This window comes from Megachile rotundata, chromosome 15 (assembly GCF_050947335.1).
Source record: "Megachile rotundata isolate GNS110a chromosome 15, iyMegRotu1, whole genome shotgun sequence".
NCBI classification, from domain to species: domain Eukaryota; kingdom Metazoa; phylum Arthropoda; class Insecta; order Hymenoptera; family Megachilidae; genus Megachile; species Megachile rotundata.
Window position 1 is genome coordinate 14,495,340 of NC_134997.1, and position 27,372 is coordinate 14,522,711.

Genomic DNA, 27,372 nt, shown 5'->3' on the forward strand with positions numbered 1-27,372 from the left:
TTCTGTAATATTCGATGAACCTTTCGAGAAAGATCGCATCAAACTAATTGTTTGTTTTCGTTCCTTACAGTATCGCAATGGACCAATCCGTCAAACGTGTAGCTGTTAATGAATATTGTACGATAAACAGTTCATGTAATTTATTTCTAGCTTTTGTAAATACGCGCAAGCGTTACTCAGATTGTGTATGCACACAAACTATGAAGTTAACTAGACCAAGTGACAATACACTCGATTTCACCAACCATACGTCCCAACTAATATGCTTGAAACTTACGACTTCGGCTATTACGAGAACTTTGCGCTTGCGCCGCGGTCAGAAAGTTTCTTCTACAAATATCTGGAATATTCTTGTATGTTAATAAATATAAATAAAATTGCATAATATTACTGATTCATATTACGTACAATATCACCAAGATTATAAAAAATAATTTTACCCAAATTCTGTGCAAATTATACTTTCAATGTTTGTTTGAAAGAACTTAAAAGTAAAAATATATAAAATCTATAACGTGATTTAAGTTCTTCATAAACTTTTATGTATAATATTATTTCATATTATGTATTGCATAATAAATGTAATTTTATTAATTTGCGAATTTTTGTATAAAAATAAGTTAAACTCTGATATTTATTAATAAGTGCGCAGTAATTCAACAATTGTCACGACTCCCTGAGAGCTGCAACCAGATATACACAACTGCAAGAATTCTTTATTAACTAGTTTCAGGCGCAAATGTACTTTATACTCTACCACATAAACCAGTGATGAACATCACTGGGACATCAAATGTCACAGGCTATTCTGAGAGAAAGAAATTTCAAAAAAAAAATTAATTATTCGTTAATGACTTTGAATTCGTTCAATTACCTTTCAATTACGAAAGGTCGGCGCTTGAAATACAAGAGAAAAAAGTTCTCCCTATATTATAAAAGTTCTCCCGTTCGTTAATCTAGCAAAAGATATAAAATATTAATAAGAAATCATCTATGAAACTAAAAATTAATGAAAAATTTGAACTATCGCTATCTACGATAACTTAATCAGTTTTCCTATACTACTAGTCCAAGAAGCTCCATCTGTTCTAAACGTGTACAATCGTGTATGCTAATGAGGCTGCAGACAGATAGAACTTTTCCAATAAATCGTCGATGGCATACGTTCGCACGGTTTCTTGAAACCTGTCCTGCGTCGTCGTTTACTTGTTACGCGAAATACGAAAGAATACGTAATATTCTCGGTACATATTTTCAGTGTATAAAGTGGTTGTTCAAGGTAGAAGACCCTTCTCTCAGCATGAACAAGTAAAAGTTGTAATTGACATTAACTATAATAGTGAAAATTAACAAGTAGATACAGCTTGGAGACCGGAGACATCCAAAACAATGATCTTAGTTACTCCGATATTAAATCGGTGATGTCGATTATACATAACTTTCACTGTAATCAATGCGTCAAATTGTCAGTAATCTGGCCGAACGGATATTCATCGTATGCATCGATGACGATTGCATTGAGCTCAATAAAAAAAGAAAGAAGCGGAAAAGCAACCGCTATTTCAGCTGGCAAGAATGGCTGGTCTCTGATAAATCGGATTCAATTCCTGTACTGGTTACCGTCGAAGACAGTTTTCTCATGTCAATTCCAGAGTGTGCATTTCAATGAATGTACCTCTCATACTCATCACGAACCTCTGCTTTTCATCTACACGGAAGAAAAATGCTCGTGCCATTACGAAAGCAAATTATTCGTTTTAAAATCCTAACACAATTATTTTTTGAACAGTTAATGTTTATCACTGTAAAACTTCTTGCACTTGAAAATGACGATGATGGTATAGAAATTTGTCACGTTATCAAAGAGAAAAGGAAAATGTAACGTACATCGAATGAGAACCGCTGAAAGGATTTTCCTTTAATCGCGAATTAATTGCATTGTTACCGGTGGCGTCTCGATACCTGGCTAGATACGTTTCATCTTATCTGTTCCCAAAGGCAAGAAAAACAAGCGTCATTGGCCGCAGTCGCATCTCACAGCGAGGACACGTGAGAGAGGAGAGGCGTGTATACGTCGTCGGAAAACGCTCACGTACATATACGTTGAAGCAACCGTAGCCGGTTATTATATGGCCGATATGGCTCCGAGGCAATTAATACTACTGTTATGATTCAGACGGGTACGTCATGTGGTGCTTCTCGACAATGCAATAGCGGCATTCGGTCAGTGTTCCACTGACATTTGTGTCTCGCAGATACTTGTTTTCTATATTTTTCCTTGCTGACCGCTCGATCAGTGAAACGCGTGCACCATATTCCACGCACGTTGACTTGTCGCTCTTTCTAAAATATCTAGAGAAATATGTACAGTTTGACTCCACCGAGCAGCTGTATCGTTCAGTGCTGTGTCTACAAAGTATGATATCGATAAACGTTCCGTGTGATCTGTCGTATTTTGACGGAAAATATGCGATATACTGTTCGCAAAACAATTGAATGGCACAACGAAGGCATGGAACGAGACGGAAGAACTTGAACGTGTAATAATCTCCACGGTGATTGTGTAAACGTGCGCCGCGGTGAGCCAATCCTTTGGAAAGGAAACACAATGGTATCTTAAGTTGAGGTGTTTGTGAAAGATAAACTGTGCCACAATTCCTTGAACTGTTCTGACTGAGAGTACATCAATGAGGTAGGCGGTTATTCTTCGCACGCAAGTGTAGGGTGAGCGAAAATTTGGAGACAGGCGCAGCGGAATCAGGAGCAACTATGTCGAACAATAATATTGGGCCGTTCGCTGAAAAGGATTTATCCAATAAGAACAATATGTTGATCGAAGACGAGAAACAACAAAAAACCAAACCGATCTCGATGAACAAGAGCATCGAGGATATACCAGGAAAGTTAAATAAATCAACTCAGATCGACTTTACCCAATTATCATACGCTGCACAGAGAGTAAGACCAACTTCCATAGCTTATCTGCCAAAACAAACGCAAATCAGCGATAATCTGAGTTACTCTTTTTCTCACAATTCTAAGAGCGTGTTGTATCCTTCGCAGAGCGAATTGGTTCTATCACCTAGAAACAGACAAAATCGTTATGTAGCTTTAGATATGAGATCAATGGGCAGTGTTCCGTTTTCGAGTCCTCATTCGAACAGTCATATCTCAGGAAACAATGTGCCGTACACATGTTGCTGTACGTGTGCGGGATCGCAAGCACCACAAACACCTTCTTCCCATCACACAGAAGAGCAAGACGGTCCTGAAGGTCTCTCGTGGAGAAGACTTCACATGAGCAGAGCCAAGTTGAAAGCGACCGCGACAACGTCGGAACTATTAAGTGGATTTGCCATGGTGAGTGGTGTCTGGCTTGACAAACAAAAAAGAACAAAAAAACAGGAGTTAACACGTTAAATGACATTGTGGGAACATACGAATGTAACACGACGCGCTATTGTAATTGCTCGAAGCAGGACTGATTCATTTCATAATTTCAATAATTTGCTTGTTGTCTTAAGAAATTTATGTAACGCTTTGTAGAATCCTTTACAATTTTTTCCTCTATTTTTCGATCATGCTGAGTTTATAATGCCAATCGCCGGAGTTCCCCGTTCTGAAGATTATTCCCGACAGTATTACTCACCTTTATATTAACACGACTGTAAATGCCGCAGCGAAAATAGAAGTATGTGATACGGCATGCCATGTAAAATTGCGAAATCAATATAACTTTAATGCTATTTAGAGTGTGTTTTATTTTCTTTCGAAGTGAAACATCCGAGTGCGATACATTGCGACTACCGATCATGGATCCAAATGTCCGACAATGCAATACTCAAATTTTCACCTTCCGAATCCTTAAATCAATGTATTTGCAAGTTCCCACATTCTCAATTTTCAATCCATAAGAAATACAGAAGTTTCACTTCTAACACGCGTGATCACCGCACAGATTCTTTTTTAATTATTCGATTATGTTTCATTCGCGTGCCGGTTTTGTTAATTTAAACTAAGCAAAATGAGCAAAAATGACCTTGTACGTTCAGTTGCAAGTTAAAAAGAAAAATTCGATTTGACGTTTTTTTAATCGATGATATACGATTATTGAATGACTACAAAACGCTTTAAGGATATTGTTGATGATGAAAGAATTATGCTGATGTAGATTCTAAATGTTCTTAGCAGGCAAAAATGCTTTGCCGAGTTAATTTTTCCAAGGAGAATCAGTGTTTGTGTTTGTAGAATCAGAAAACCCGTGGTAGATTATACAACGTTTCCTGAAAATCATTAAATAGACTTGGACGACAATTCCGTGTAATCTTCGGACTCATCTGTGATTACATAAGACGAATATCACATTTTTAACAATGTGCATCACGCTAACATATAATTGATTATCAAACATTCAACGGACCCGCCTTCGATCGAGTATCGCAGGTATACGCGGTACTAATGTCAGTAGTCCGGGTGGTAATTCTGTATTAATCATTCGTCTTCTGTCATTAACACGTTGGCTGACTATGGGGGTCATTGGTAACCGGCGTCTCAAATGTAATGTAATCGAATAATTAATGAAAGAAAAGGGAATAGAATTTTTGAGTAGCGTTGGTATTGTATCAATAATGCAGTAAACTTTCAGTCTTAATACAGCTTCATCGCGCCATGTACATTGTCATAAGACATTATATCTCACCGCGAATTTACTTAACAATTAAAAAGATAATTCGCAAAATATTTCGTAGAAATACTTGCCTTTATTGGATGGTATTAAATTTGTACATCTTTCTTTTTTCTTTATCTTTCCAGGTGGCTATGGTGGAGTTGCAAATAAACGAGCCAACCGCGGTCCCAGAATGGTTGTTCGTAATATTCGCTGTGTGTACAACCGTTCTAGTATCAGTACACATCTTTGCTTTAATGATAAGCACGTATTTATTGCCCAATATCGAGGCTGTCAGTAAACTTCACATGTCGCGTCTCGTCACGGAATCACCGCACGAAAGAATGCGCGGCTTCATCGAATTAGCTTGGGCATTTTCCACAGTTTTGGGCCTGTTTTTGTTCCTAGTGGAAGTTGCCATACTCTGTTGGGTGAAATTCTGGGATTACTCGTTCACCGCAGCTACTGCCAGTACTATCATAGTGATACCGGTGCTCGTAGTGTTCATAGCTTTCGCAGTTCACTTTTATCATTCGTTGGTAGTGTATAAGTGCGAATCATCCGTTACTGATATGAACGAATTGGAAAGTATTAAAAGGAATTTAGATAACGTGACAATGGGACAAAGCAGCGTATAAACGATAGGCTTATTTGGCATTATAATTTCATTTTGATTTTCTAAAATAATAACTTTTATAAAATTTTTCTATTAATTTTTTAAATCCAATCTTATGAACACGAAACATTGTATGTCATCAACGTTCATAATATTCTATTAAAGAGGTCCAGACAGTGTGATTTACCGTGTTCATACAAGATTGGCTACAAACATTGATCAAATCTTTTGCATATCTTTGATAACTTTTAAGTCCTTTTTACCCGGTTCAAGTAATTTTTTAACGATAAACTATGTGATATAGTATAAAAGCAAATATCAACGTAACGTAGATACATAGCTGATAATGATGGCCAATACTATACTCTAAAAGATCAAATACATACCAGAGACTTATCAATTATAATCAACTGAAAAATAGAATAACATAGTATATAGGCTCTCAAAACATATATGTATATAATATAACAGTGATAGAAAAAGAACATGTGTAAGTTTATTCAATAAGTTTACTTATTCAACACGATCATACGAAAATGATCGGATTTTTATAATATATATAAAAATGTACATAGCTGTACACATGCAAGTCAAGAACTGCAACAGTACAAGCAAAGTGCTCTTAATAATATATCAGCTATAATTATTTAGCATTTAATTATAATTCTATTTACGACTTAACTTCCGATTTTTTCTTTAAATGTATTTTCTCGTTTACTTTGCTTTTTATTTCGTGCGTCGTATCACTATATATATATATTATATACACGATACATATTAGTGATACAATGTATGAAATAATATATGTATGTATATATATTTCGTCGCTTAGTTTATGGGAAAATTAAAGGACAATCAAATAGTTGTGATTTATGTACATGCTTCCATCTTTGTTATCCTAGTCAAATAAATAATTTGTCAGACTTAAAGACTCTCGTTAATGAAAACGTGGTTCTTTATAATAAGCTGTTAAGAAAGGGAATAAAATTTTCTTACACCTTCCATTTTCACCATAAACTAAGTTATAATCTTACAATTGATATTTTCTACATTGTTATGCTTCGAACTCTGTTTGTACAAAAAAGAAAAAAGAACAATAACATGAATTAAACGAAGAAATGCAACTGAAGCAAGAGGAGTATACAAGTGTTTTATTTTGAACTTGTTGTTTCATGAACCTCTTTTAAGGTATTGAAATCTACCCTATATTATACAACGTCTCTGATTATGTGGATATCTTTTCCCAAGAATTCACTGGTTTCCCGGTAAACTAATATCTCGGATTTAAGAAAAAGTGAACAATTATTGATATAAAATTATTGTATAAAGTCAAAGATATGTACAGAGGAAAGAAAAAAGTTATAAAACGTACATCACAGAAAAATGAACCCTGTATAATAATGTACGTTAATTATTTTTAAGAAAGAAAAAACAAGATTAAACGAGTCTTAAGTTTTTGAAAATTTAACAACGCGTAGATAGGTTCATTCGCATTAAGAATGATCGAGTCTTCTCTTACTGTTTTTACTTTTCTTCTTTTCGTTTGAACGGAAGTAGTTAAAATATACTTTGCTACTTGCATGTCTTTATATCCCATTAATGAAATAGATATTTCTTCGATTTGTCTAAAAATCATTTCCTTAGGACGCATAATGAATGAAAAATTGCTTGTGCTATGGACAGGTAAACGAACGAAGCACGGTTAACGATCGCAGTTTTATACAAAAACTAATGAAAATTGTATCAAAAGGAGTAGTTTGTATGTGAGGTATTAATTGCTCGTATAAATTGTTAACTGTTAGAACTGCATTAACGCAAGTAAAAAAATAATTTCATGTATAAATGATTCTTTTTTTTAGAAAGTTATTAGTTTTTGTATAATACTATTTTTAATATTAACGTTTATAAAAGTAAAGGCGAAATACTTAAACTTTTTACGAACAAATTATTGAAATGTTTCTGGAGAACAAGATTGCAAATATAATTATTTATTTCTTTGTCGTCCATACTACGGATTAGGTTTGTTAATTTCTAGGTCAATATACAAGTGTACAAGTTACGTTATTTTTAAACTGATGCTATATTTCTATCCCCGATAATTTATCGCTCTTAATGTACCATTATACCGTTATAAGTGCAAAACATATTACATAAAAAATGTACTAGTTCCTTTAAAATATCCTTATCCAAAGAAAGAAAAAAAGAAAAATGTATATTCGAGAAAAGAAAATTCTAGATATACATTTAATTTGTTCATAACTTTCAGAATGTGTTGAATAAAATATTGTAAAAATAACCAGTAAATAAACTAATATAATCTCTGATGCTACACTTCGTATAATCTACTGCAAATTATTATAGAAGCAATCATTCTATTTGTGTCGTGTCTGATAATATTGTATCATATATTATATTATATTGTATCAATCTACAATACCATATAAATTGAGATAAGAGAAATTGAACAAAGGGATTGATTGTTTCTGAGATATTTCTCGATACATTGGCTTTCATACAATATTATTTTCAGTCTTGTTTTTAAATAAACATAAAAAAGTCTTTCTGGTGCCTATCCATAGCAAGAGCTTGGTTAAAACACTCTGGGCTGCAATCGTGAACTTGTTCTTATCACGAGACAGTCCTTAAAAATCAAGACTTAAATTTGTCGTTTACTTTTCACCATAAAGTTCTACAACTTTCACTTTCATCCTTCCTAGAAAATTGTTTCAATTTTCGTCATGCTATACAAAGTTAGCAAGACATTTGGCAAGTTAGAAACGCTTGCTGTTAATCCTAATAACAAATTATCGATTTTTTTCTGTTTAACTCTTAAATTTATGAAAACGAAAATTTTATATACAATTTTGCGTAAAGAACACTTTCTTTGACACTAGTCCCAAGTTAAAACAAAGTCACAACCTACACACATACGTTCGCTAGATCTTTGTGGAAATCCTTGAACAGTTATTAAATTATTCTATCCATAACTACATGTTACATACAATTATTCTGATATCGATTGAATAATAAATTAAAAAATCTTTTCTGCATAGAATATCACACACATTTATAACGGAGTTAGAGCAAAACTATTCAATATATAAACACGTTATTAGTTTGGTGTAAAAAAAGAATGAAAAATGTGTATTTCGAAGCATACGAAATTCATATGATACAATTCGCCGTAGAAGTAACACAAACGCATCTCCGTATTTTTTTTTAAGTGTGTCTTAATACGCGTTTTAATAGATCGTGAGATAATGTTCAGTATTATTTATTTTATCTAATATATGTATAGCCCACTGAATTACTCAACATCGAATTTAAGACACAAAAAGAGTACCCGACCACGTATTCGAAATAGTCAGTATTCTTAACATTTATAAATATTGTTTGCTTTCATTCCACTTAATAAAAAAAAACCCAGTTTACATCTTTAACGTTATATTAAATCAATGTCGTAGCACAGTATTTCTTCAGTTACACCGCGAATCGCTCGCAAAAGTATGAAATTGTAATTTGCATTGTGGCATTAAAAGACGTATCACGTGTAAAAAAAATTACTTACATTAGATGACATTGATAAAAATAAGGACGTGATGATAAGTGACAAGAGGATTCATATGAATGATTTTCCTCCCATGATGTGTAATATACATGAATCCATGACTGTTGTCAAACTTCCATATGTTTCGAAGGTTGTTGAGATATGAACGGTTCACTCCACATTCGACGTAAATCTCCCTAAAATGTCAACTTCGTATTAATATGATCTGTATATATATATATATATACAAACACAGTGAAAGTAACAGCTAATAATTCAAAGATACCTTCAAATATGCCATTGTGAGCAACGGCAGTAAAGTGAAGGGCACAAGGTACAATAAGGCAGGTTGCGCAGCTTTGAACACCTCAGAGCTTACAGCAGCAGTAAGTAAACCAAGAAAATAACCGATCAAAGAACAATGAAAATAACTAATGCGGTTAATGTGACGAGGAGGTGGGACTCCTGTTTCACAACCACCAGGCAACAATTGAGTCTTTTTATACGCGTCGTATCGTAAAACGAAGCAAAGCAAAAGACCTGGCATGACAACATCACCAAGACCTAACATTGAAAAATGGCCTGCTTGATGCATGGATGGAAAAACTAATTTTGCAGGCAAAGGAAGTTTCGGTGCTTCTCTTGCTACACCTCCCAAATGCAACCTCCTAGCCACAAGATTCACGGGATTATCTGCTGGTCTAGTCGCTACCTGTTATTGAAAACAAATATAATTTGTATTTTCCAAACATAACATTTCGATTTCTATACATTATTTTTAGTAAAATTCAAGAAACTTACCTTAACCATTACATTTGTGCTGAATATATAGGATGAAAAGAAAACCCAGAAGACATCATAGATCAATAGCCCGGTTAGCAATATAGTGGATACTTTTAGACTAGGCAATCGAATAAATGCGATGAACGCTACGCAAAGTCCCATGCCCATTGCATCCACGAGTAGCCAATGTCCAGTTAGAACCCAGATGCATACTATGCTCACGCTCAGTGAAAATGAAAGTAATTCTGCACCTGTAAACCTTCCACAAACACCAAAGGATATTTTGTTACCATCCGAGCATGGTCTAATGATGTATTGACACATGGGCAGCAGAAGAAATGCCAATGCAACTGTAGCTACAACTGTAAATAAAAAAGAATCAAACATTTCAAGAAAAAAAAAACATATTCCAAAAAAATAATTACATTGCAGATGAATGATAATATGTATGTTATGCACATTTTATAAAACTTACTGGCTGTACAAATTGCCACAAGCATTTGCATACTGTCGAAGAAGAAAAACATGACAAGTAGAGAAATGGAAGCACCAAGAGGTAGACAAAGAGCATGCATTGTATTTAGAGTTTGAACTCTGCCATTAGCACCATCCGCATTTGCCGTGCTGCTATTACTCAAAATTCCAGTCAATAAATTACTGCGTTCTTTTTCTTTCTCTCTTTCTCTAGCTTCCTGTTCCATATTTAGAGATCGGAAACTGCCATAGACTATCAATAAAATTGATATTAAGAAAGTGGATATTCTAGATGAATCCATTATGGTATAAGCCCTAAAAATCACCATGCAATTTGATTACCCTTAATTATCATACAATTGCACAGCAACATCTTAATTATAAAAGCAATTTAATTACAAGACCAACCACTGATAGTCAACTTGATACGTGGCCATTTTTAAAAATGCCTGGCCAAAGCATAAAACGCTATGATAGGACACCCTTTGACATTTAGATGTCCTATTTGAAAGTGCTTTTTACTTGCACTAGCCTACATCAGAGATCATCTGTAATCACTATAGAAATGATAAATTAGTATAGATTCATTTAAAATCATTTAAATTAAAGCATAACATATACATTGTACCTGCAATGCCGTGCATTCAACATTGTCTGTAATGAAATTAGGCCTCGTGGAACCTCGGTCACCCCCTTTAAAGATATAATAAAAACATGCCATTACTGACAGTTAAGAATAAAACGAAATAATGAATACTGCTGATAAAAAATTACATGAAATATCGAAGACTCGTATCCATACAGAAATCATAAAAAAATAGTACTGTTCCAATAGGTCAATGAGTTTTAAGGAGTTGGGTAATTAATATGGCAGTCATTGAATCCTGGAAATGCACATTCAAAATGCTCTCTATTGGTCAGATAAATTTAACCACACGCGTAATAATTACATATGAGAAGACTTTGTAACGCGGAAGACACTTTCATACGGCTACTTTCAAACTTTCGCTACAATCTTTTGTGGCAACCGAACACAATACGAGCGTAATAATACTAGCTACAAGTGTTCGTCTATGATGTTTAATGACTAACGGTACGATTACCATAACCCCGCTTTCATTTCATTAGACCATCATAGCTGAACGAAGAGGTCTTAAAAAGAATTGGAAATTATTTGTAAAACATAGATGTTCACCATTTTGGTAAACAGAGGGGTCACGTGACTAGCACTGGCCCCAAGAGGTTGCTACTCCCTTACCCCAGATTATGTCCCAACGCGATATTTTAGAGACCCAGGTATCTCACCTGGGTAATCCGAAGTCTGGCCCTTTTATAAGCTTTCTCATCACCTCATGTATACAGACACGATTCACGTGATACCGAGAAACTCGTGAGAAGATACAGAAACCTGAGAAAAATATATATTAGCGCGCGATCGGTTAACTACTACAGTCAACTACACAGGTCAACTGCTGGTTGACAGGCGCAGAGCTGCATCAAGCTCTACTACCGGGTGTTCGAAACGCGTTAACTTTAACAAATTAATATATCCACATAATGCCATATAATACAAATGCATTTCCTTATTATCCGTTTTAACTAATCTAAGTAATTTGTTAACATTTATTTATCAGTATCTTCAATCAAAACTTCGCAGAAGTTCATCCTAAGCCAAACAACAATCGACACACGCTGTTCATTATATAATCGTTATATATTCTCCCTGCTTTATGTATATGATATTACAAAAAAAATGAATTACACAAAAAAAACTTACGTGATAATTCCTTTCTTCAATGTATATTTAATATAACATTTTTAAAAAGAATTAGATTCGTAATTCAATCAAGAAATGCGAACAACATAAGGGCAGCTTGAAGATATTTAAACAATCTAATAAGAAAGAAGAAAACTATTTCAAATTAATATTTTTGCTTCGATAAAATTCGGTAATGCAAAATTGAAAATTGGAAATCTGTACCAACATCTTACTGATTTGCAGTTGTAGACATGATGTACAATGGATACTTCACACAATGCATTTTTGTAACTCGGAAAAATATAAATAAAAATACTTTTATTATTTGTATATTAATATTTATTTTATTTGCCAGTTAAATTTGTAAAAATTAGTTATCTTTGTCATAAACTTTGTGCCACTTGATGGTAACGAAGGCGAGGTAATTTTGTCAAATTACCAACACAGATAAAAAATAACTTATCGTTTTATAGAACTTCATCACAGGCCAAATGTACGAATATATAGTCTTATCGTCCAATGTATTTCTCTATCCCCAGTTTTTGGGGCTCTAGAACCCTAATATAAATCGCATTTATACCTCGTCTATTTTACCAACAAAAGGAAACCGTGTCGATAAAGTTGGTGTCCGCTTTTATGTTACCGATCAAGTAAGATGACATTAATTTCCACCTTTCATAATTTATAAAACTGTATCAAAATACAAAGAAATATTAAATTGCCATAATATAACAATTATTTGATATATTCGGTTTTAAATTTGTATTTACGTCTTTTTGTGCGTATATATTGCAAAAATGTGTGATGACTACATAGTTATTAATACATTGAAATTCGTAATATATTCTTCGTATAGTAGAATGAAGAGCCACTCAAGTACTTCTTACGTTGTGTGATTTGCTCAGATAAATTAAGAGCTTGGTTTGGTTTGAAGATAATGGTCAGTATTAAGCATCTAATCGAAGAGTGTACCGAGTGCTCCTTCTTCATGACATTTTTTTCGAACGGAACGATTCATCTGAGCAGATCGTACGCACATTTTGTCCAATGACAGAACGAACATATTTTCGTTGGCGTGTACGTTTTAAGAAGTACGTAAAAATTTCGTTAATCCTTGTGACATGATAAATGCGTTCACACGATGTTAAATGATCACGTGTTTCATGTTCATTGTCTATTAAGGATCACTAGACATGTGATCCGTAAACGTAAACTTTAGTTTTCCCATTGTATCAATGGGAAAATTTAAGAAATGATACGAACTCTGTACAGTTCCTTTCATTTTCACGAGACCTACAGTAACTCTTATTAATTTAAATCCCAATTTGTGTAAATCAAAAACTTTACAAAGCCAGGATGATCAACATATGTTAAGAATTTCAAATAAAGTAAAATTAAATTTATATCTCAAATTTGTTTCTTTTTTTAACTTAAAAATTCCATGTCATTATGATTTATCAATTCATTTTCTTTTACGTTACGTTGAATTGAAGACAGTTTTCGCATGAGAATAAAGAGAGAGATAGATGGATAAAACATCAAGAAAACTGCAGAATCACAGATTATCCATAATTAAATTTGTATGTGTCCGTATACGCATGAATACGAACATTATATAGGTAACTCGGGTAATAAAGGTTAGGCACCGTATCACTGAGGAACGTGGCAGGTTTACCACGCCGTGTGAAAGGAGAATCCATATCGTTTCCAAATATCTTATTTTTTTTAAATCACCCCCTTGAATCTGTTGTTATTGCTACCGGTATATTACGAACTCACTAATAGTGTGTATAAGTAGAATTTCGATCTAAGTGTGCACAGTCTGTGGGCGAGAAGAATATCAAAATGGTGGCTGTACGATACGGGTGATGTGTACGCAGATATTGGAGTGCATTGTAATTTCAGGAGAAACGCGTGCGAGCACGCAACATATTATAAAATGGGTGACTCGAAGGCTCAACACGGTACACAGGAGATGAAAGGCTGGCTCTTTAAGTGGACTAATTATTTAAAAGGTTACCAGCGAAGATGGTTCGTCCTGTCAAATGGCCTACTGTCGTATTACAGGTAGTTTTCTACGTGTCAGTATTTTCGTTTTAATTATTTCACTTTCAGTTGCGTGTATTGCCACGCTAGAAATCGATGCGATTAGTTATTGTAATGCCAATATTTCTTTAACGATTTTTTATCCTGTAATCCTGCTGTTTTTGCAAGGGTACAATAATAACAATTATGCGAGGAAAAAGAATTTGTTTAGGTACAGTATGCAACTGTTCCTTTTCCTAATTCGTACGTACATTGCTGTATTTTGAACATAGTTCATTTTTATGGATCGATACTTGTATAGTAATTTTCTATCAAAACATACGAATGAATATACAGCTGTGTAATCTTCAGTGGTCATTTAATAGAAGAGTATACGATAATATTAGTCCAGTTTCTAATGTTCCATGTGTTATTAAAATTGAACTAATGTTACGTCTTAATTTCGATTCTAGGTTAAGCTGTTCACTATATGAAATTAAGAAAATATACATTTAACACGAGAGACTGTTAGTCACGATTACATACAATGACAGGTTACGTCAGAAAATTAGAGGGAACAGTTTTATATTATGTATCTAAGATAGCAATGAATCGTGCTTGTGATTCAATCAGTGTTGTAAATAGGTTTTATTTATTAAGAGCATAATAAATATGGTATTGTATTAACAGTTGAAAATTGCATGTACATAAGCAGCCAATGCAGACTCAGTTAGGGATATTATCAACTCGGTTTATCCAAGTATACTTAACCAAAATCTAATCACAGTTTTGTCCAAAGCTCATGTTTACATATTCCATACTTATCCATTATAGTTTGAATAATATCCTGAGCATGTACAGTGCTGCAGAATATGTTGCAGTTTTCCAATACATCTACAAGTTCTTGTTAAGAAATTAGAAATGACCTAAGAACATAACGACCAATTTATATTTTGTATATACTCGCTTACATTTGTCACACGCATCAGAGAAATTTTATTGCATATTTGCCTCCTATTCTTCTTTTTCAACTCTGCGATTTTTCATTGAATTATTTACTTTGATTTCATTATAGTTTGCGGAAGAGGTGCTATGGCTGTGAAATTTTTGTTCGACCATTATTATTCATCACATACAGCAAAGTTCTTTTTCTTACGGCGAACAAAATTCAGTCTTTCAATTGTAATTACCGAACGTGGATACAAGTATCAAATAATTCTATCGAATGTATTGCGTATATATAAGTATTAAAGATTTCACTATATCGTTTCTTTATATTTAAAACATCCGTGTACCCCTGATAACATGCGATGCCTAAAGTTTTTAATTTTCCGCTTGGCACAGTTGGTGTGATTTGAGTTTGCAATGCTTTGTCCAAATTGCAACAATGGATTGTCCTGCAAAATTTTATTTTTACACGATCCACCAAAAAAGTACACAAATGTTGAATTTGTTTTTCGCACAAAAAGAGCGTGCACACATAAACGCACAAGTGTAATGGTTGCACCGTTTGTCTCTATACATACTTATACATGCGAGGAAGAGAGAAATAAAGAGCAACCAAAAATGATAATAAAAGAAGGAAAGAAAATATATATTCAAGCGATAAAACCGCGAACGCGACTTTTAAAAAAAAACAAGTAAATTACCGTTTTTGATACAATATTACACAATGTGAATGGGGTCTATTTGTTTTATGGACTGTTTAGGGCTGAACCAACAGGGGGGCCAAAGATATCAACACGACGCAAGCGGAAGGCTGGCAGAGCCTCCGAGTAAGTAAAATTATCGAAAAAGCCGAAATATCCTGACTCTTCTTTGAATCGAATTTGTAATTAAACAGACAAAGACGATGTTGGAGTTTCACTCTCATTTCATTTCAATCTTTATTTATATATGTATATATATTTATAGTGTATATACATATATATACATACATACATACATACATGTATTGTGTGTGTGTGTTTATTTATATTTCTTTATTAAAACTACATATTAATACGATATCGTCGATGTTCCTAATAATTTTACTTGACACTTATCCACCCTTTATCCTTATCATTGATATTATATTTTTTAAATTAAATTTCAATTATTTGAGTGACTGTAAAATTGTATAATTTTTGTATTCTGTGTACGTATAATATATGTTAGCATATCAGTGTTTTCGCAATATAAAACACAGAGCTGTGTTATTGCTGTTAATTTCCGTTTTATTAGGTACCATATACCGAAGGTCTTCAGAGTGTAAAACTTTTAACTGACCCATTGGGAATATTTCAGGAAATAATTCTATCACCGAAAACCGATAATATCAAATACCGATAATTTTAATTTGTTGATATTTTTGGATAAGAAATACATATTATCGCAAATTTGTCATTGTATATTAACTTTGTACCGCTGTTATCTTTATTTGCAATATTGCTAATCATTTCTAATATTGCTTTACAGTAGTATTTTTTTATAAAATATATCGTAAAATTCTGGAGTAATTAACAAAGTTTATATTACATTTTTTACAAGTTTCAGTTATTTCATAAACCCAATAATAAGTGTCGTTTTTATTTGTAACAAATGAAAAGATTAAATTGCAACTTAATCTTTTCGAACTTTGGGTCGGTAAAAAGTTCACAGACCATCCAAGATTTCCTGCACTATCATTCTGTTTCATTCCTTATATGGCAATATTGTGTCTATTATAATTTGTGCACAGAACGACGATAAATTTACGCTTTTTCGTTTTCAAATTCGAATTTCAAATATATTCGATGAATCGTTTATTCGTACGCACAATTTTACGTTTATGTTTTATACCTTGTACATCCATCTCGTATTCCTGAAAGAACCATCCGTTCAAAAACAGAATAAATTTTTACTTTCGGTAGAGTTCAAAGACATACATGTACACCACGATAAAACCATAAAATACACCACGCAATATCTGCTGTTTCGTTAGAAGCAAAAGACGAACGATATCGCGAATAAAAATCAACGCTTGGACAGAAATGTTCGCGAACGTCTCTGATCTATGCGGACAATATGCAATAATGATTTCTGAACGCGTTATAGCATGACTATATGTTCTTTCACCTATAACTATTATACCTCTCAGGAACCCTTGCTGTTAGATTGAATTTCATTGACCCTAAAAGTGCATGACACGATCCGCGAGCTATCTGTTCCCCTCTTCTTTCAATCTCATTCATCAGGCCGACCCTCGAGCATTGTCCTTTGATTGTTCGTGAGGTTACCATTATGAGTAGTGATGGACATTTCGAGATTATGCGTGTAAGTTGTCAAGCAATTCAAACATGTATGTTCAAATCACTTAGATTTTTTTGAACCCTAAAGCATTTTGACAGTGTTGAAAAGTTGAATTGGGGTTTTAACGCTTGGCTATACAACGCGCGATGATGTAACACATAAAGATTTAGCACGTGGAAATCGAACGGGTGTGAATGTACACCGTACGACTATACAGCAAAACTACCTCTTATTTCAGAACTTGGAGTTCAAATAAAATTTAAAGTGATTCTTTCGTGTATTTATGTTTGAAGCCATTCGAAATAGGTAGTCTATAACCCATCACTAATCATGGGTTCCCGGTACGAGGGAGTAGACTGGCATAGAGAAAAACGGTGGCGTATTTGATATACACTGGTAATGGAACTGCTTTGATAAAGTAATCGAAGCCCGCTGTAATATCTACACACTGTCGTTTTTCTGCGCTCCTCTTGTAAATATATATATATACACCGCAATATTTGCAGACGAACGCAGATTAATTGTATTTCATTTAGTTGCCACATCATATATGCATATGTTACGGTGAAAGTGCTTCGAGGTGTCCACATGATTTTCGTAGAATTCCCATTAATAAACTACGAGTCGAATTCCAATAATAAGCAGTAGATAGTTAGCATTTGACTTGCATCGCGTTAGAACAGTTTGTCGACAACTTAAGAGTACAACCTCTTTTGGCTATACCTTGGCTAATTGTTTTAGAACCTAGCGAAACTGTTCGTATAAGTATGAAAAGTAATTGAGGTAAATCTTAATTCGTTTCAAAATATTGGCAAGTCGCTGTTTTCTCCCTCTACTCGCACATTGAGCTTCGAATTAAAATTCCTAAGTTTGGGTCTTCGATGAAATTACTAAAATATGTGTGAAAAATAACTAGGGTGAATCGCAGTTTTGATAATTAGCAAATTCTCAAGGTATATCACTTGCTCCGATGTCTGTTCAAAGGTGTACGCTAATTTCCGTGCCATAATTATAGTGAGTCCGTTTCGACGTACACGCTAATTTCCGTCACGTCTGTGCGATCATTCGCTTTGAAATGTACGTAAGATCGTCTGGTATCTCGTTAATTCGACATTCGTTTCGTAATATACGCAAAATTTCCGTCTTATCGGAGTGGCCAATTTAGTTCATACAAAATAGCGGATATAATTGGCCACTTAAAATATATATGTATCGTTTGTGAAACATATGAGCCGTTGATGCAATTAGGTAAGGATGGACCTACTCTCCTCCCGCTCGAAAAAACTGGCTCTCTCCACGTAACGTAAGATTAGAAATTTAAAAATATTGAAATTCAATCAGCGGAGAGAGGGGAGCTGGTCTACTTCGCACAAAAATCTTAGTTATATACTAATTGATAAAACTTTCTTTAAAAACGATAGAAACTTTCGTACACCTCTAATACTTCAACAGAGGATAAATCGACTTCGTTTGCTCCGACATATTCTTTGAGCAAAGCATTCGCTTTAACAAGAAAACTTTTAATCAATCGCTTTCACGGTAACATAGTGTTATGTGTACGTTAATAATATCTACCCTTGGGCAAAGTGGAAGTGTTTCTTCCGTTTTCTTTCTTTTTGTATTGGGCTTGGATAAACCTTTAACTTGGCGGTGCACCAAACGACTAATTTGCAAACTCACGTCTGTCTTTCTCTGTGTCATTCGGTTTTCTAATAGCAGAAGAATGTGTACGCGGAACTGTCGTGTTTTTTCTCCTCTGTTTAGAAATCCTGCAGAGATGTCACATACGTGCCGAGGCACGATATCCTTACACGGGGCCTTAATACACACCGTGGATGCTTGTACGTTCGTTGTTAGCAACGGTGGTACGCAAACCTTCCATATCAAAGCGGCGACCGAGGTAGAACGTCAACAATGGGTCACGGCCCTCGAATTGGCGAAGGCCAAGGCCATTCAGGCTATGGAATCTGGTATGTATGAAAGAACGATCATTTTTTCTCATCAAACAGCGTTAAAAAGAAGGAGGTTGTCTACAGATTAGATAGTAATGTCGATAACATTGTAATACAGAAATGGAAAGCTCTTGTATAAAACTGCATATGTTCCATTAAGATAACAAGGTCTAAAGGCCCATTGGGAAACAACATTTTTCAAGTTCTTTTATTTTCAGATGCTGCAATGAATCTTGAGCGTCATTCGAGGATGATGACGGACGTGTTAATACGTTGACTGCCACGATGAAAGTGACCATGTGTAGTGGAACACTGCATAAGTAAATCTCCGAATTCTTAAATTGACGGATTTTCAAAAGCTACTTAATTATGCCTAGTGAGAGAAGTTAACACTGTTGGTAAAGCTAGGGAACCTGAGTCCCACTGCACAAAAATCCCAGCTACGCCAATAGTAGCGCTGTTCATAAGCTTCTATTTCATTAATTTCTGGTAGTTTTAAACCATTGGTAATTCTTGTGGAAGTCAACGTGTTAAACTGGTTAAGCAGTAGGCAGAATGCTTACTAGGAATATTAGATAGATACATGTATGAAAGTTTCATTCGATAATGCCGAGATTCCGATTTTAAATTCTGTAATACATATTTTCTCTCTCTCTCTCTTTCTTCCGATCTCCTCTCACTCTATCTCCGGGTGTGAGCAAGGATCAATTACTATCTTGAATCAATGGACCTGTTAACGATTTGCAAGCTGTGCAGAATAGCATTAAAGGCAATTGCCTATGGTAACTCTTGTTCCACGTACGCCATTGAAAGAGCACGGTAGATTTTTTCCACGCAGCGAGCGATGAATGATGACTTAAGTGATATGAAATGCAATTAAATAATAATACGTGAAACGTCGATCACGATTCGGAATGAGCCGTGCTAGATTCAAAATTTGTTTATACTTAAGCATGTTTGTAGAACGTGTCCCTTTTCAATTCAAACTTCTTTAAATGGAAGTAACCATTTTTATGAAAAATTAATTGTTTTGTTGTATGTAATCAACTGTTCACGTATACTCATTCCTTATAAAGAAAACGCTATCAATAGTGTCACTACTAAGCCGACAGACTTCAAGAAATAATTAATCGCTATTGTCCTCGGTGAAGTCACACCAATCATACCGACAAAGTTCACGAGTCATCGGTATAATAAAAATTACATGACTTAGTAACTTACTTCTTCATTAATGCACACTATTCGAACATATGTATGTTTGTCATTCGTCATTATTTGATTTCGCATTATCTGCGACCTATAAATCATCGTTCAAAAACGAATTAGTTCAGACCTCTTGAATGTATTCTAGCGTTTTCGTAGAAGTGTTTGTACAATTTATTGAGTCACAGCTGCGTTATCTTTCCGTCAGCTTTGACGAATATCTCAAAATGTTACAAAAGCGAAGATATAAAACAGAAATTACTATTCATTACTTTTGCACGATCCGAATGATCCTTAAAAATAGATTATTGAAACTAATCTATATATTATATGTTTAAAACATTCTGAAGTATAAAGGAATGAAAAAAAGAAATCAAATTTTGTATGATTTATATCGTAATCAAACTTTAAAGTAGCCACGTTATGTAAAATAACATTTGTTCCAGAAGAAGAAGAGGAAGAATTCCAGGATAATGACAATCAAAAGCCGGAACAAGTATCCGTGATAAAGGACCTTTCGCAGCGCTTAGAAAACTTACAGGCCTGTAACGATTTAATAAACAAAAAAGGATCCATGCTTCAGCGAGCTTTGAACGAGCTCGAAGCACTGGAACCCCCATCGCCTGAATTAGCGGCGAAAATAAAGACAGTCAGCGAAAGAGCAACACTGTTTCGCATCGCTGCCGGTGCTATGGTTAATGTAAGTTGAAAGGCCGTCGTTAACAATAATATACAGATCAAAATTTCTGCTCAACAACGTATGAAATGAGCTCTTGATTTGTGGAGAATAACTGTTCCCGATTTAATGTTAAGCGTAAAGATTAAGAATGTATGGATGTACGAGATCACAGACTTCGATCAGGTTTGAAAAAATTCGGATCAAGATCTTGCCCAATTCCACCCGAATAATTCTGAAGCTGAATTAGTTATACGTCCTTAAATAAAAACTTCCGCAAGAACTCCCTTGAACTGTTCAAATGATTTTAATTCCAAATAAAGTATTACGATGTTTATTAATTTTTTGATGACTTGTACTCAAGGTGTAATAGTCATATAAAAAAATCGGATAAATTATGATTTCAGGCGAGCAACGAGTATTTACATTTAGCGCAACAACAGGAACCAAAATGGAAGAAAATGTTGCAACACGAACGCGATCAGAAGGTACGGATTGAAAAGATGGTCGAACAACTTGCCAGACAACATTCTCACCTAGAAGAGGCCGCACAACATGCTCTTCCCTCGGCAGTTCCAGCAGGGGGACACAGACCTTCGCGTAATTTAATTTATATTATTTTCCCTACTTTAGTAATATCAAAATTAGCGTTTTACTGCGATGTTACAAGATCGTGTGATGCTGAGAAAAATGACCATTTATTGTTCATCCTGTGTTAAGCTTTCTTCTGTATACACTTGTCCGCAATCTAACGATTGATCGTGCTATAGATGTTTAACTCTGTAACCAATGGTTGAATTCTAATACAAATGTATGCTGTACGTATTAATACATCGTCGCGCGTGTATGTCTGCTGTTGATTGTTTGGCAAGCGTTTGTGACTGAGGAATGCTGTATTTATTACACGGTAGCGCACAGCTGTATTATATACCTCACACAACTGCTTAAACATGCTTTGTGGTACATGTACATTCGAAGTTTCGCGGCTTTTTTATATCTTGCCATTTTGTAACCAGATGGCAGTAGCGAAGTTTCATTTGATTCGTATGATGTCGCAACTTGCTTACGTAGCTCACAATCTTAATACGCATGCAAATCGTGCACTATATTCTACGTACATATATATTGTATGGTATATTACAGTAATATACATATACAGGATTTATGTGTATATATATATGCATACATATATGTATATATACATAAAATACACTTATATATAGGTACATATATACGCACGGTCGTGCTTTCATTTCTCCCAAGTTTGGTGGTTAAACAGACTTAGATGGCCTTGTAAATTTCTGTTTTTATACGTGTTTCCGTTTTGACGGATATTATTCGTGTGTTTTATCATAAAAATTCAATGTGATTAATTTCGAGTTTACCGTCGAAGTATTCGGCGATTGTGTTTGAAAAAGATCAGTGAAAGAGATGCTAAACCGATAGTTAAACGGGTTGAAGGGGAGGAGTCTATTATCAACGATTCATGACAGTTCGCAGTTTCGGTTAAATTTTAAGAAAGTCCAGATTCATGAGAGCGCTGAACGGATTTCGAAACACGACATAATTTGATGCGTGGTACATTGTAGCTGCCTGTAAAAATCAGTGTACGAACACTTATAGTGATTCATTGTTCGTTACTTCGCCAATATTGCAGGTGTGGATCGCGATCGGGGGGTGAAGGACGGTACAATTTGATGACAGCGGTAGTTGTCATATCACGATTAAGTGTTGAAAAGGGGAGCAATATAAATAATAAGGACAGGGGGCAGGGATTAAAGGAACGTTACGTTAGAAAATCAAAATGAAATAAATTTAAACCGTGACATGTGCAGTGTATATAGGTTCGATATACATTTCGTTCTTTTCATTATGTATTTTTCATTGGCGCGAAATATATATTTTCGTTGTGTAACTCCATCAACAGATTTCTATTGCACTTTGTTTATGTACTCAAATTTTATCATTTAATGTAACTAGCAAAACTATTCAAAACGCATAATGCTTTTCTCCACTTTGACTTCTGCTTTGTTGCAATCTTATAATTGAATAACTACTCCATTGATCAACTAAATCTTATTTAGCTTGTTTACATTTATTTCAGTTTTTATTTAATTATGTGTTAGATAAAGTAAAAGAAATTTTGGTTATTGTTATAGATACAACAGTTACAACTTCTTCCCCATCAGAAGACGAGGAAGATAATGCAGAGTTTTATGATGCGCAAGAATCAGATACTTTTACATTGAGTATACCTGGTGTTGCTGCAAGCAATTCGAGAGATAGAACCGATTCTCAGGGTAGTGACGATGGCTCTAGTTCCGAAGGAGATCAGACACCATTACCTCTGTCAGACACTGCTGGTGCAAACTCCTTTTTTATCGTGACCGATTCTACAGTAGTACAAACTCCTTCCACTGTTGAAAATACCGACAATCTGGACAATGTTAGTAAATATTCCTTGCAGCTACATTGCTAATAAATTAAGCTGTGGCTAATATTTAATTACGGTAATAAATTTATAGTTTAAAAAGTGTAAGATTACTCATATTTTGTAATAGACAAATTGGCAAGCCAACAATGGCAGCAGTGGCTGCACCGGGGTGACTGGCCCTAAAAGAAAGCGGAGAACTAGGGTACCTGATAAACCGAATTATCCACTGAATTTGTGGAGTATTATGAAAAATTGTATTGGCAAAGATTTATCAAAAATTCCAATGCCTGTCAATTTTTCTGAGCCACTCAGTATGCTTCAACGGCTTACAGAAGATTATGAATATGCAGATATTCTTGACAGGTAAGTTTGTTTTGGGCCTTATTATTGCACACCTGATATTATGAACAGGTAATAAATTCTATTTTTCTTCATTCTTAACAGAGCAGCAGAGTGTACAGATAGCTATGAACAAATGGCTTATGTGGCTGCATTTACTATATCTAGCTATTCTACAACTGCTTCCAGAACTGGCAAACCTTTCAATCCTTTATTAGGTGAAACGTACGAATGTGATCGCGTTGACGATTTAGGGTGGCGAGCAATTTCAGAACAAGTATCGCATCATCCCCCGATGTTAGCACAACATTGCGAGGGACGAAAGTGGCGTTGTTGGCAAGAATTTACAATGGCATCTAAATTTCGCGGGAAATACCTTCAAGTAAGTCATAAAATTAAAATACTCTTTAGGTATCCGATAATTGCCTAACAATTTTACGATACTGTAAGGAATCGTGTTTAACATACAAACGATTTGTGTATCAACATAGGTAATACCATTAGGAACGGCTCATCTAGAAATAGAGGGTGGATTGCAGCACTATACGTGGCGAAAAGTTACAACCACTGTACACAATATTATAGTAGGAAAATTATGGGTTGATCAAAGTGGTGATACGGACATTATAAATCATAAGCAAGGTATAAAGTGCCATTTGAAGTATATACCGTATTCGTACTTCTCACGAGATAGTCAGCGTAAGGTAAAAGGCGTAGTCATGAATTCAGACAATGAAGTAAAATGGGTAATACAAGGTACATGGGACACCAAAATTGAAATTGCTCCTGTTATTAGTACGTCCGGTACACCGGATAATCCAGTTTATAAAACAGGGCCTTACATACTCGCTTGGAAGCGTCGTATGCCACCGTAAGTATTTGATTATACGTTAATATTCGGTAAAATTGCGGACGTTTTTTTAAATTGTGTCATCCACATTAAAATGATTCCTATTTATTTTTATAGCGAAGATAGTGATAAGTATTACAATTTTACGGAATTAGCATGTCAACTTAATGAACCTGAAGAAGGTATAGCTCCTACGGATTCCCGAAATAGGCCTGATCAAAGATTGATGGAGAATGGTCATTGGGACGAAGCAAATGCAGAAAAGTTAAGATTAGAGGAAAAACAAAGAGCTGCTCGACGTGCTCGTGAACATGAAGCTGAGAAAGCAGCTTCGGAAGGTACGGAACATGTTTCATAATATTTCGATCAGAGTTATTTACCATTTAATAATTTAATATTATAAATTAATACAGTGGTACTAAAAGAAATTTAATTTATATTAGGTCTACCATTCGAAACTTACGAACCGTTATGGTTTAAGAAAGAACAAGACCCATACACGGACAGTCTGTGCTATGTATATGGTGGTGAATATTGGGAGTGTAAGAGTAAAGGTGATTGGTCACGATGTCCAAACATATTTTAACTTATTATATAATTATATCAATTAATATTGTGACCGTCGATATACAGTGTAAGAAATGTTTGAATTTGTTTAAAGTGAGGATAGTTGATTTTAAAACTCACTTGGAGGAGATGATTATTTCTGAGACACGTTGACGTGATATGGTGTGGTTGTTAAGAGACATGGTTTAGTAATTATTTCTTCCATTGAACTGATCGAAGTTGGCATTCTGATACATAAAACGAGCGTTTTTGTAGCATACCGTTACCTCCGTGATTCTAGTTTTTTTGTCTATATTACCACTGCATCCTCCATTTATCCACTTTTCTAAGTAATCTGAATTTTACTGTACTTGATTCACATGGCCCAATGAACGCTTTGTATACAAGTTTTGTATAGATTAACAAATTTTCTGTATTTGCTATTAAGTTCTGCTACTAGGCTGAACATACGCTACATTCACAACAAAATCCAGGTACTATCGATAAGTGTATAAGTTACGAAAACTTCCTTACTTCAATTTGAAGATGATACAGCAATAAAATTGATGATTTTTATTGCGAAAACATCGATAACAATTGAAACCACAATTACTGGAAGTTTATGTCGAACATAAAAATCCACTTACCACTACTACAGTATTCGTAATTTGTTCCAAACGAGTTAGACGTAACTAAAATTATTTTTTTCTTTTAGAAATGGAACTGATCATAAGTTCCAACGAGACCGATCGTAACCGATCGTAACACCAACTTCGGAAAATTGCCATAACATGGTTATCACGTATCCATCGCGAAAAGTACTTACATAGACTATAAAACGTATTTTCGATACTTGACGCGATGCTGAGGATATTTAAACGAATTAAAATGCTAGAAAAAATTTTATTAGCATTGCTGAGTAAATCAGAAGTAAGAAATAATCGCGTTGAATGTGTCTAAAGCCTTATTGAATTATTTAAAGTAGGTATCGTTAGGCAACACGTTTTTACATATTGGTTATTTACACGTGTGGTGCGGTCAGACTGTTTACCCGACTGCCACGTCTTAACCTTTGCACGAAAATTGGATAAGAGGCGGCATTCGTTACATTGATACAACAATCTGTAACCGCTTTTGAAGAAATGTTCCTGCGGATAAAGTGTTCGTAACAACGAGAATTCAGTATGTTGAGATTAAAATATCAATAATCCATACAGAAGTTATATATAACGTGCAACTCTAAGAAAGAAGATCCAGATAGTAAAATGGGTACGCTTCCAAATTTCTGCAATTTTCCGTGCAGATGTAGACTCTGAATGTTCCATAAATATAGACTGGTTACTTAACCAGCCTGATTACTATACTCCGTCGAGCTAATGTTACAAAACATAATCATATGAATACATAAATAATGTAAAGAGAATTTAAGGTCATATTGGAGAGCTCATAAGTTTTTTTTTTTTTTTTTAAATTCTTAAATTCGGAAGATTAACAATAATTAACAGAAATCTGTTTTCAAACTATGGCATGTAGACACGCACACATCCATACACAGACACAAGCGCTTGATTGAGCGCAAACAATTCGGATGCGTACGTATGTACGTATGTATGTATGCCCATATGTACATATGATATATAATTAATAAAACCCATTGTATATCCCTCTTATGAGCACATCATACGGTTGTTCTGTTCATAGTGTTTGTATATTAACAACTATATATTCCGGTCTGTATAAGACTACAATGAATGGAACACTTAGCTTGCAACCAGTGTTTACAATGATTGTTATAATTAAGTATTTGGCTGTATTATAATTTTAATAGTTGATAATAATCGGATATTAACTGTATACATATAAATACAAATTAACTATAAAAATAAATAATTTAAAGAAAATACAGTAAGACGGATAGAACAGATGTTTGGATTATATAGTGCTTGTACATTAGCTATTCATGTGGAACGAAAAATACAAATGCTTCGCTACAGAACCGAAAATATCTTTGTAGCATTCACATGATTGCCTTTTTTGGCATCTCCTGTCGTAACACCCGTTGATCGCACAAATGGTGCAATTATTTATACGATGAATAACCGTAGTCTTTTGTTCCACCAAACAAATTGTATTGATTTATTGTAACAAATTAAAGACGATCTTGGACGGGTAACATTTGTAATGAAACATTTTTTTATTACCCAATGTTTTATTCATTTATCCACCGTTATT

General features: G+C 34.5%; 3 protein-coding genes and 1 long non-coding RNA gene across 15 annotated transcripts; 3 read left to right on the forward strand and 1 right to left on the reverse strand.

Annotated features, from left to right (window-relative positions):
• The first annotated feature begins 947 nt into the window (after positions 1 to 947).
• LOC100878707 (calcium release-activated calcium channel protein 1) lies at positions 948 to 6,420 on the forward strand. 2 transcript variants are annotated; one of them, XM_076539981.1, is made up of 3 exons: positions 948 to 2,958; positions 3,064 to 3,360; positions 4,813 to 6,420. In XM_076539981.1, exons 1-3 carry the CDS (start codon positions 2,770 to 2,772, stop codon positions 5,302 to 5,304), a joined length of 978 nt encoding a protein of 325 aa, XP_076396096.1. In that variant the 5' UTR covers positions 948 to 2,769; the 3' UTR covers positions 5,305 to 6,420. The 2 variants fall into 2 exon arrangements, with proteins under 2 accessions (XP_076396096.1, XP_003703605.1); XM_003703557.3 differs by having other exon boundaries at positions 948 to 3,360.
• Positions 4,951 to 11,587, reverse strand: SppL (signal peptide peptidase-like protein). Of its 7 annotated transcripts, none has more exons than XR_013040555.1 (9): positions 11,392 to 11,587; positions 10,861 to 10,970; positions 10,715 to 10,779; positions 10,486 to 10,643; positions 10,088 to 10,401; positions 9,631 to 9,974; positions 9,116 to 9,541; positions 8,851 to 9,026; positions 4,951 to 5,090 (listed from the first exon to the last, which is right to left on the reverse strand). XR_013040555.1 is itself a non-coding variant. In XM_012285721.2 (7 exons), exons 3-7 carry the CDS (start codon positions 10,521 to 10,523, stop codon positions 8,958 to 8,960), a joined length of 1,191 nt encoding a protein of 396 aa, XP_012141111.1. In that variant the 5' UTR covers positions 10,524 to 10,643; positions 10,715 to 10,779; positions 10,861 to 11,329; the 3' UTR covers positions 5,757 to 8,957. The 7 variants fall into 7 exon arrangements, 2 of the variants coding, with proteins under 2 accessions (XP_012141111.1, XP_003703454.1); XR_013040554.1 differs by having other exon boundaries at positions 11,345 to 11,587; XR_013040556.1 differs by lacking the exon at positions 10,861 to 10,970.
• A 1,139-nt stretch (positions 11,588 to 12,726) lies between these two features.
• On the forward strand, positions 12,727 to 27,313 carry Osbp (oxysterol binding protein). Of its 5 annotated transcripts, XM_003703405.3 has the most exons (13): positions 12,727 to 12,936; positions 13,751 to 13,912; positions 15,580 to 15,645; positions 18,905 to 19,110; positions 20,742 to 20,995; positions 21,379 to 21,571; positions 23,131 to 23,417; positions 23,533 to 23,768; positions 23,850 to 24,126; positions 24,236 to 24,615; positions 24,712 to 24,932; positions 25,038 to 25,148; positions 25,856 to 27,313. In XM_003703405.3, exons 1-13 carry the CDS (start codon positions 12,893 to 12,895, stop codon positions 25,903 to 25,905), a joined length of 2,487 nt encoding a protein of 828 aa, XP_003703453.2. In that variant the 5' UTR covers positions 12,727 to 12,892; the 3' UTR covers positions 25,906 to 27,313. The 5 variants fall into 5 exon arrangements, 4 of the variants coding, with proteins under 4 accessions (XP_003703453.2, XP_012141108.1, XP_012141106.2 ...); XM_012285718.2 differs by lacking the exon at positions 15,580 to 15,645; XM_012285716.2 differs by lacking the exons at positions 12,727 to 12,936; positions 13,751 to 13,912 and adding an exon at positions 15,148 to 15,510 and having other exon boundaries at positions 20,745 to 20,995.
• Positions 14,020 to 14,828, forward strand: LOC143265817 (uncharacterized). Its single transcript, XR_013040562.1, has 2 exons — positions 14,020 to 14,102; positions 14,344 to 14,828. It is a non-coding gene; the product is annotated as an uncharacterized LOC143265817 (long non-coding RNA).
• Positions 27,314 to 27,372: the final 59 nt, after the last annotated feature.

Coding starts and splice junctions, on each gene's coding strand:
- LOC100878707 (XM_003703557.3), top strand. CDS start 2,770: ATGTCGAACAATAATATTGGGCCGTTCGCTGAAAAGGATTTATCCAAT. Junction 3,361..4,812: donor TATTAAGTGGATTTGCCATG/GTGAGTGGTGTC, acceptor TTATCTTTCCAG/GTGGCTATGGTGGAGTTGCA.
- Osbp (XM_012285715.2), top strand. CDS start 15,236: ATGCTTTGTCCAAATTGCAACAATGGATTGTCCTGCAAAATTTTATTT. Junction 24,127..24,235: donor TTCGCGGGAAATACCTTCAA/GTAAGTCATAAA, acceptor GTATCAACATAG/GTAATACCATTAGGAACGGC. Junction 24,933..25,037: donor TGAGAAAGCAGCTTCGGAAG/GTACGGAACATG, acceptor AATTTATATTAG/GTCTACCATTCGAAACTTAC.
- SppL (XM_012285721.2), bottom strand. CDS start 10,523: ATGGCCACGTATCAAGTTGACTATCAGTGGTTGGTCTT. Junction 10,402..10,485: donor GACTATCAGTGGTTGGTCTT/GTAATTAAATTG, acceptor GGTGATTTTTAG/GGCTTATACCATAATGGATT. Junction 9,027..9,115: donor TCACAATGGCATATTTGAAG/GTATCTTTGAAT, acceptor TTGACATTTTAG/GGAGATTTACGTCGAATGTG.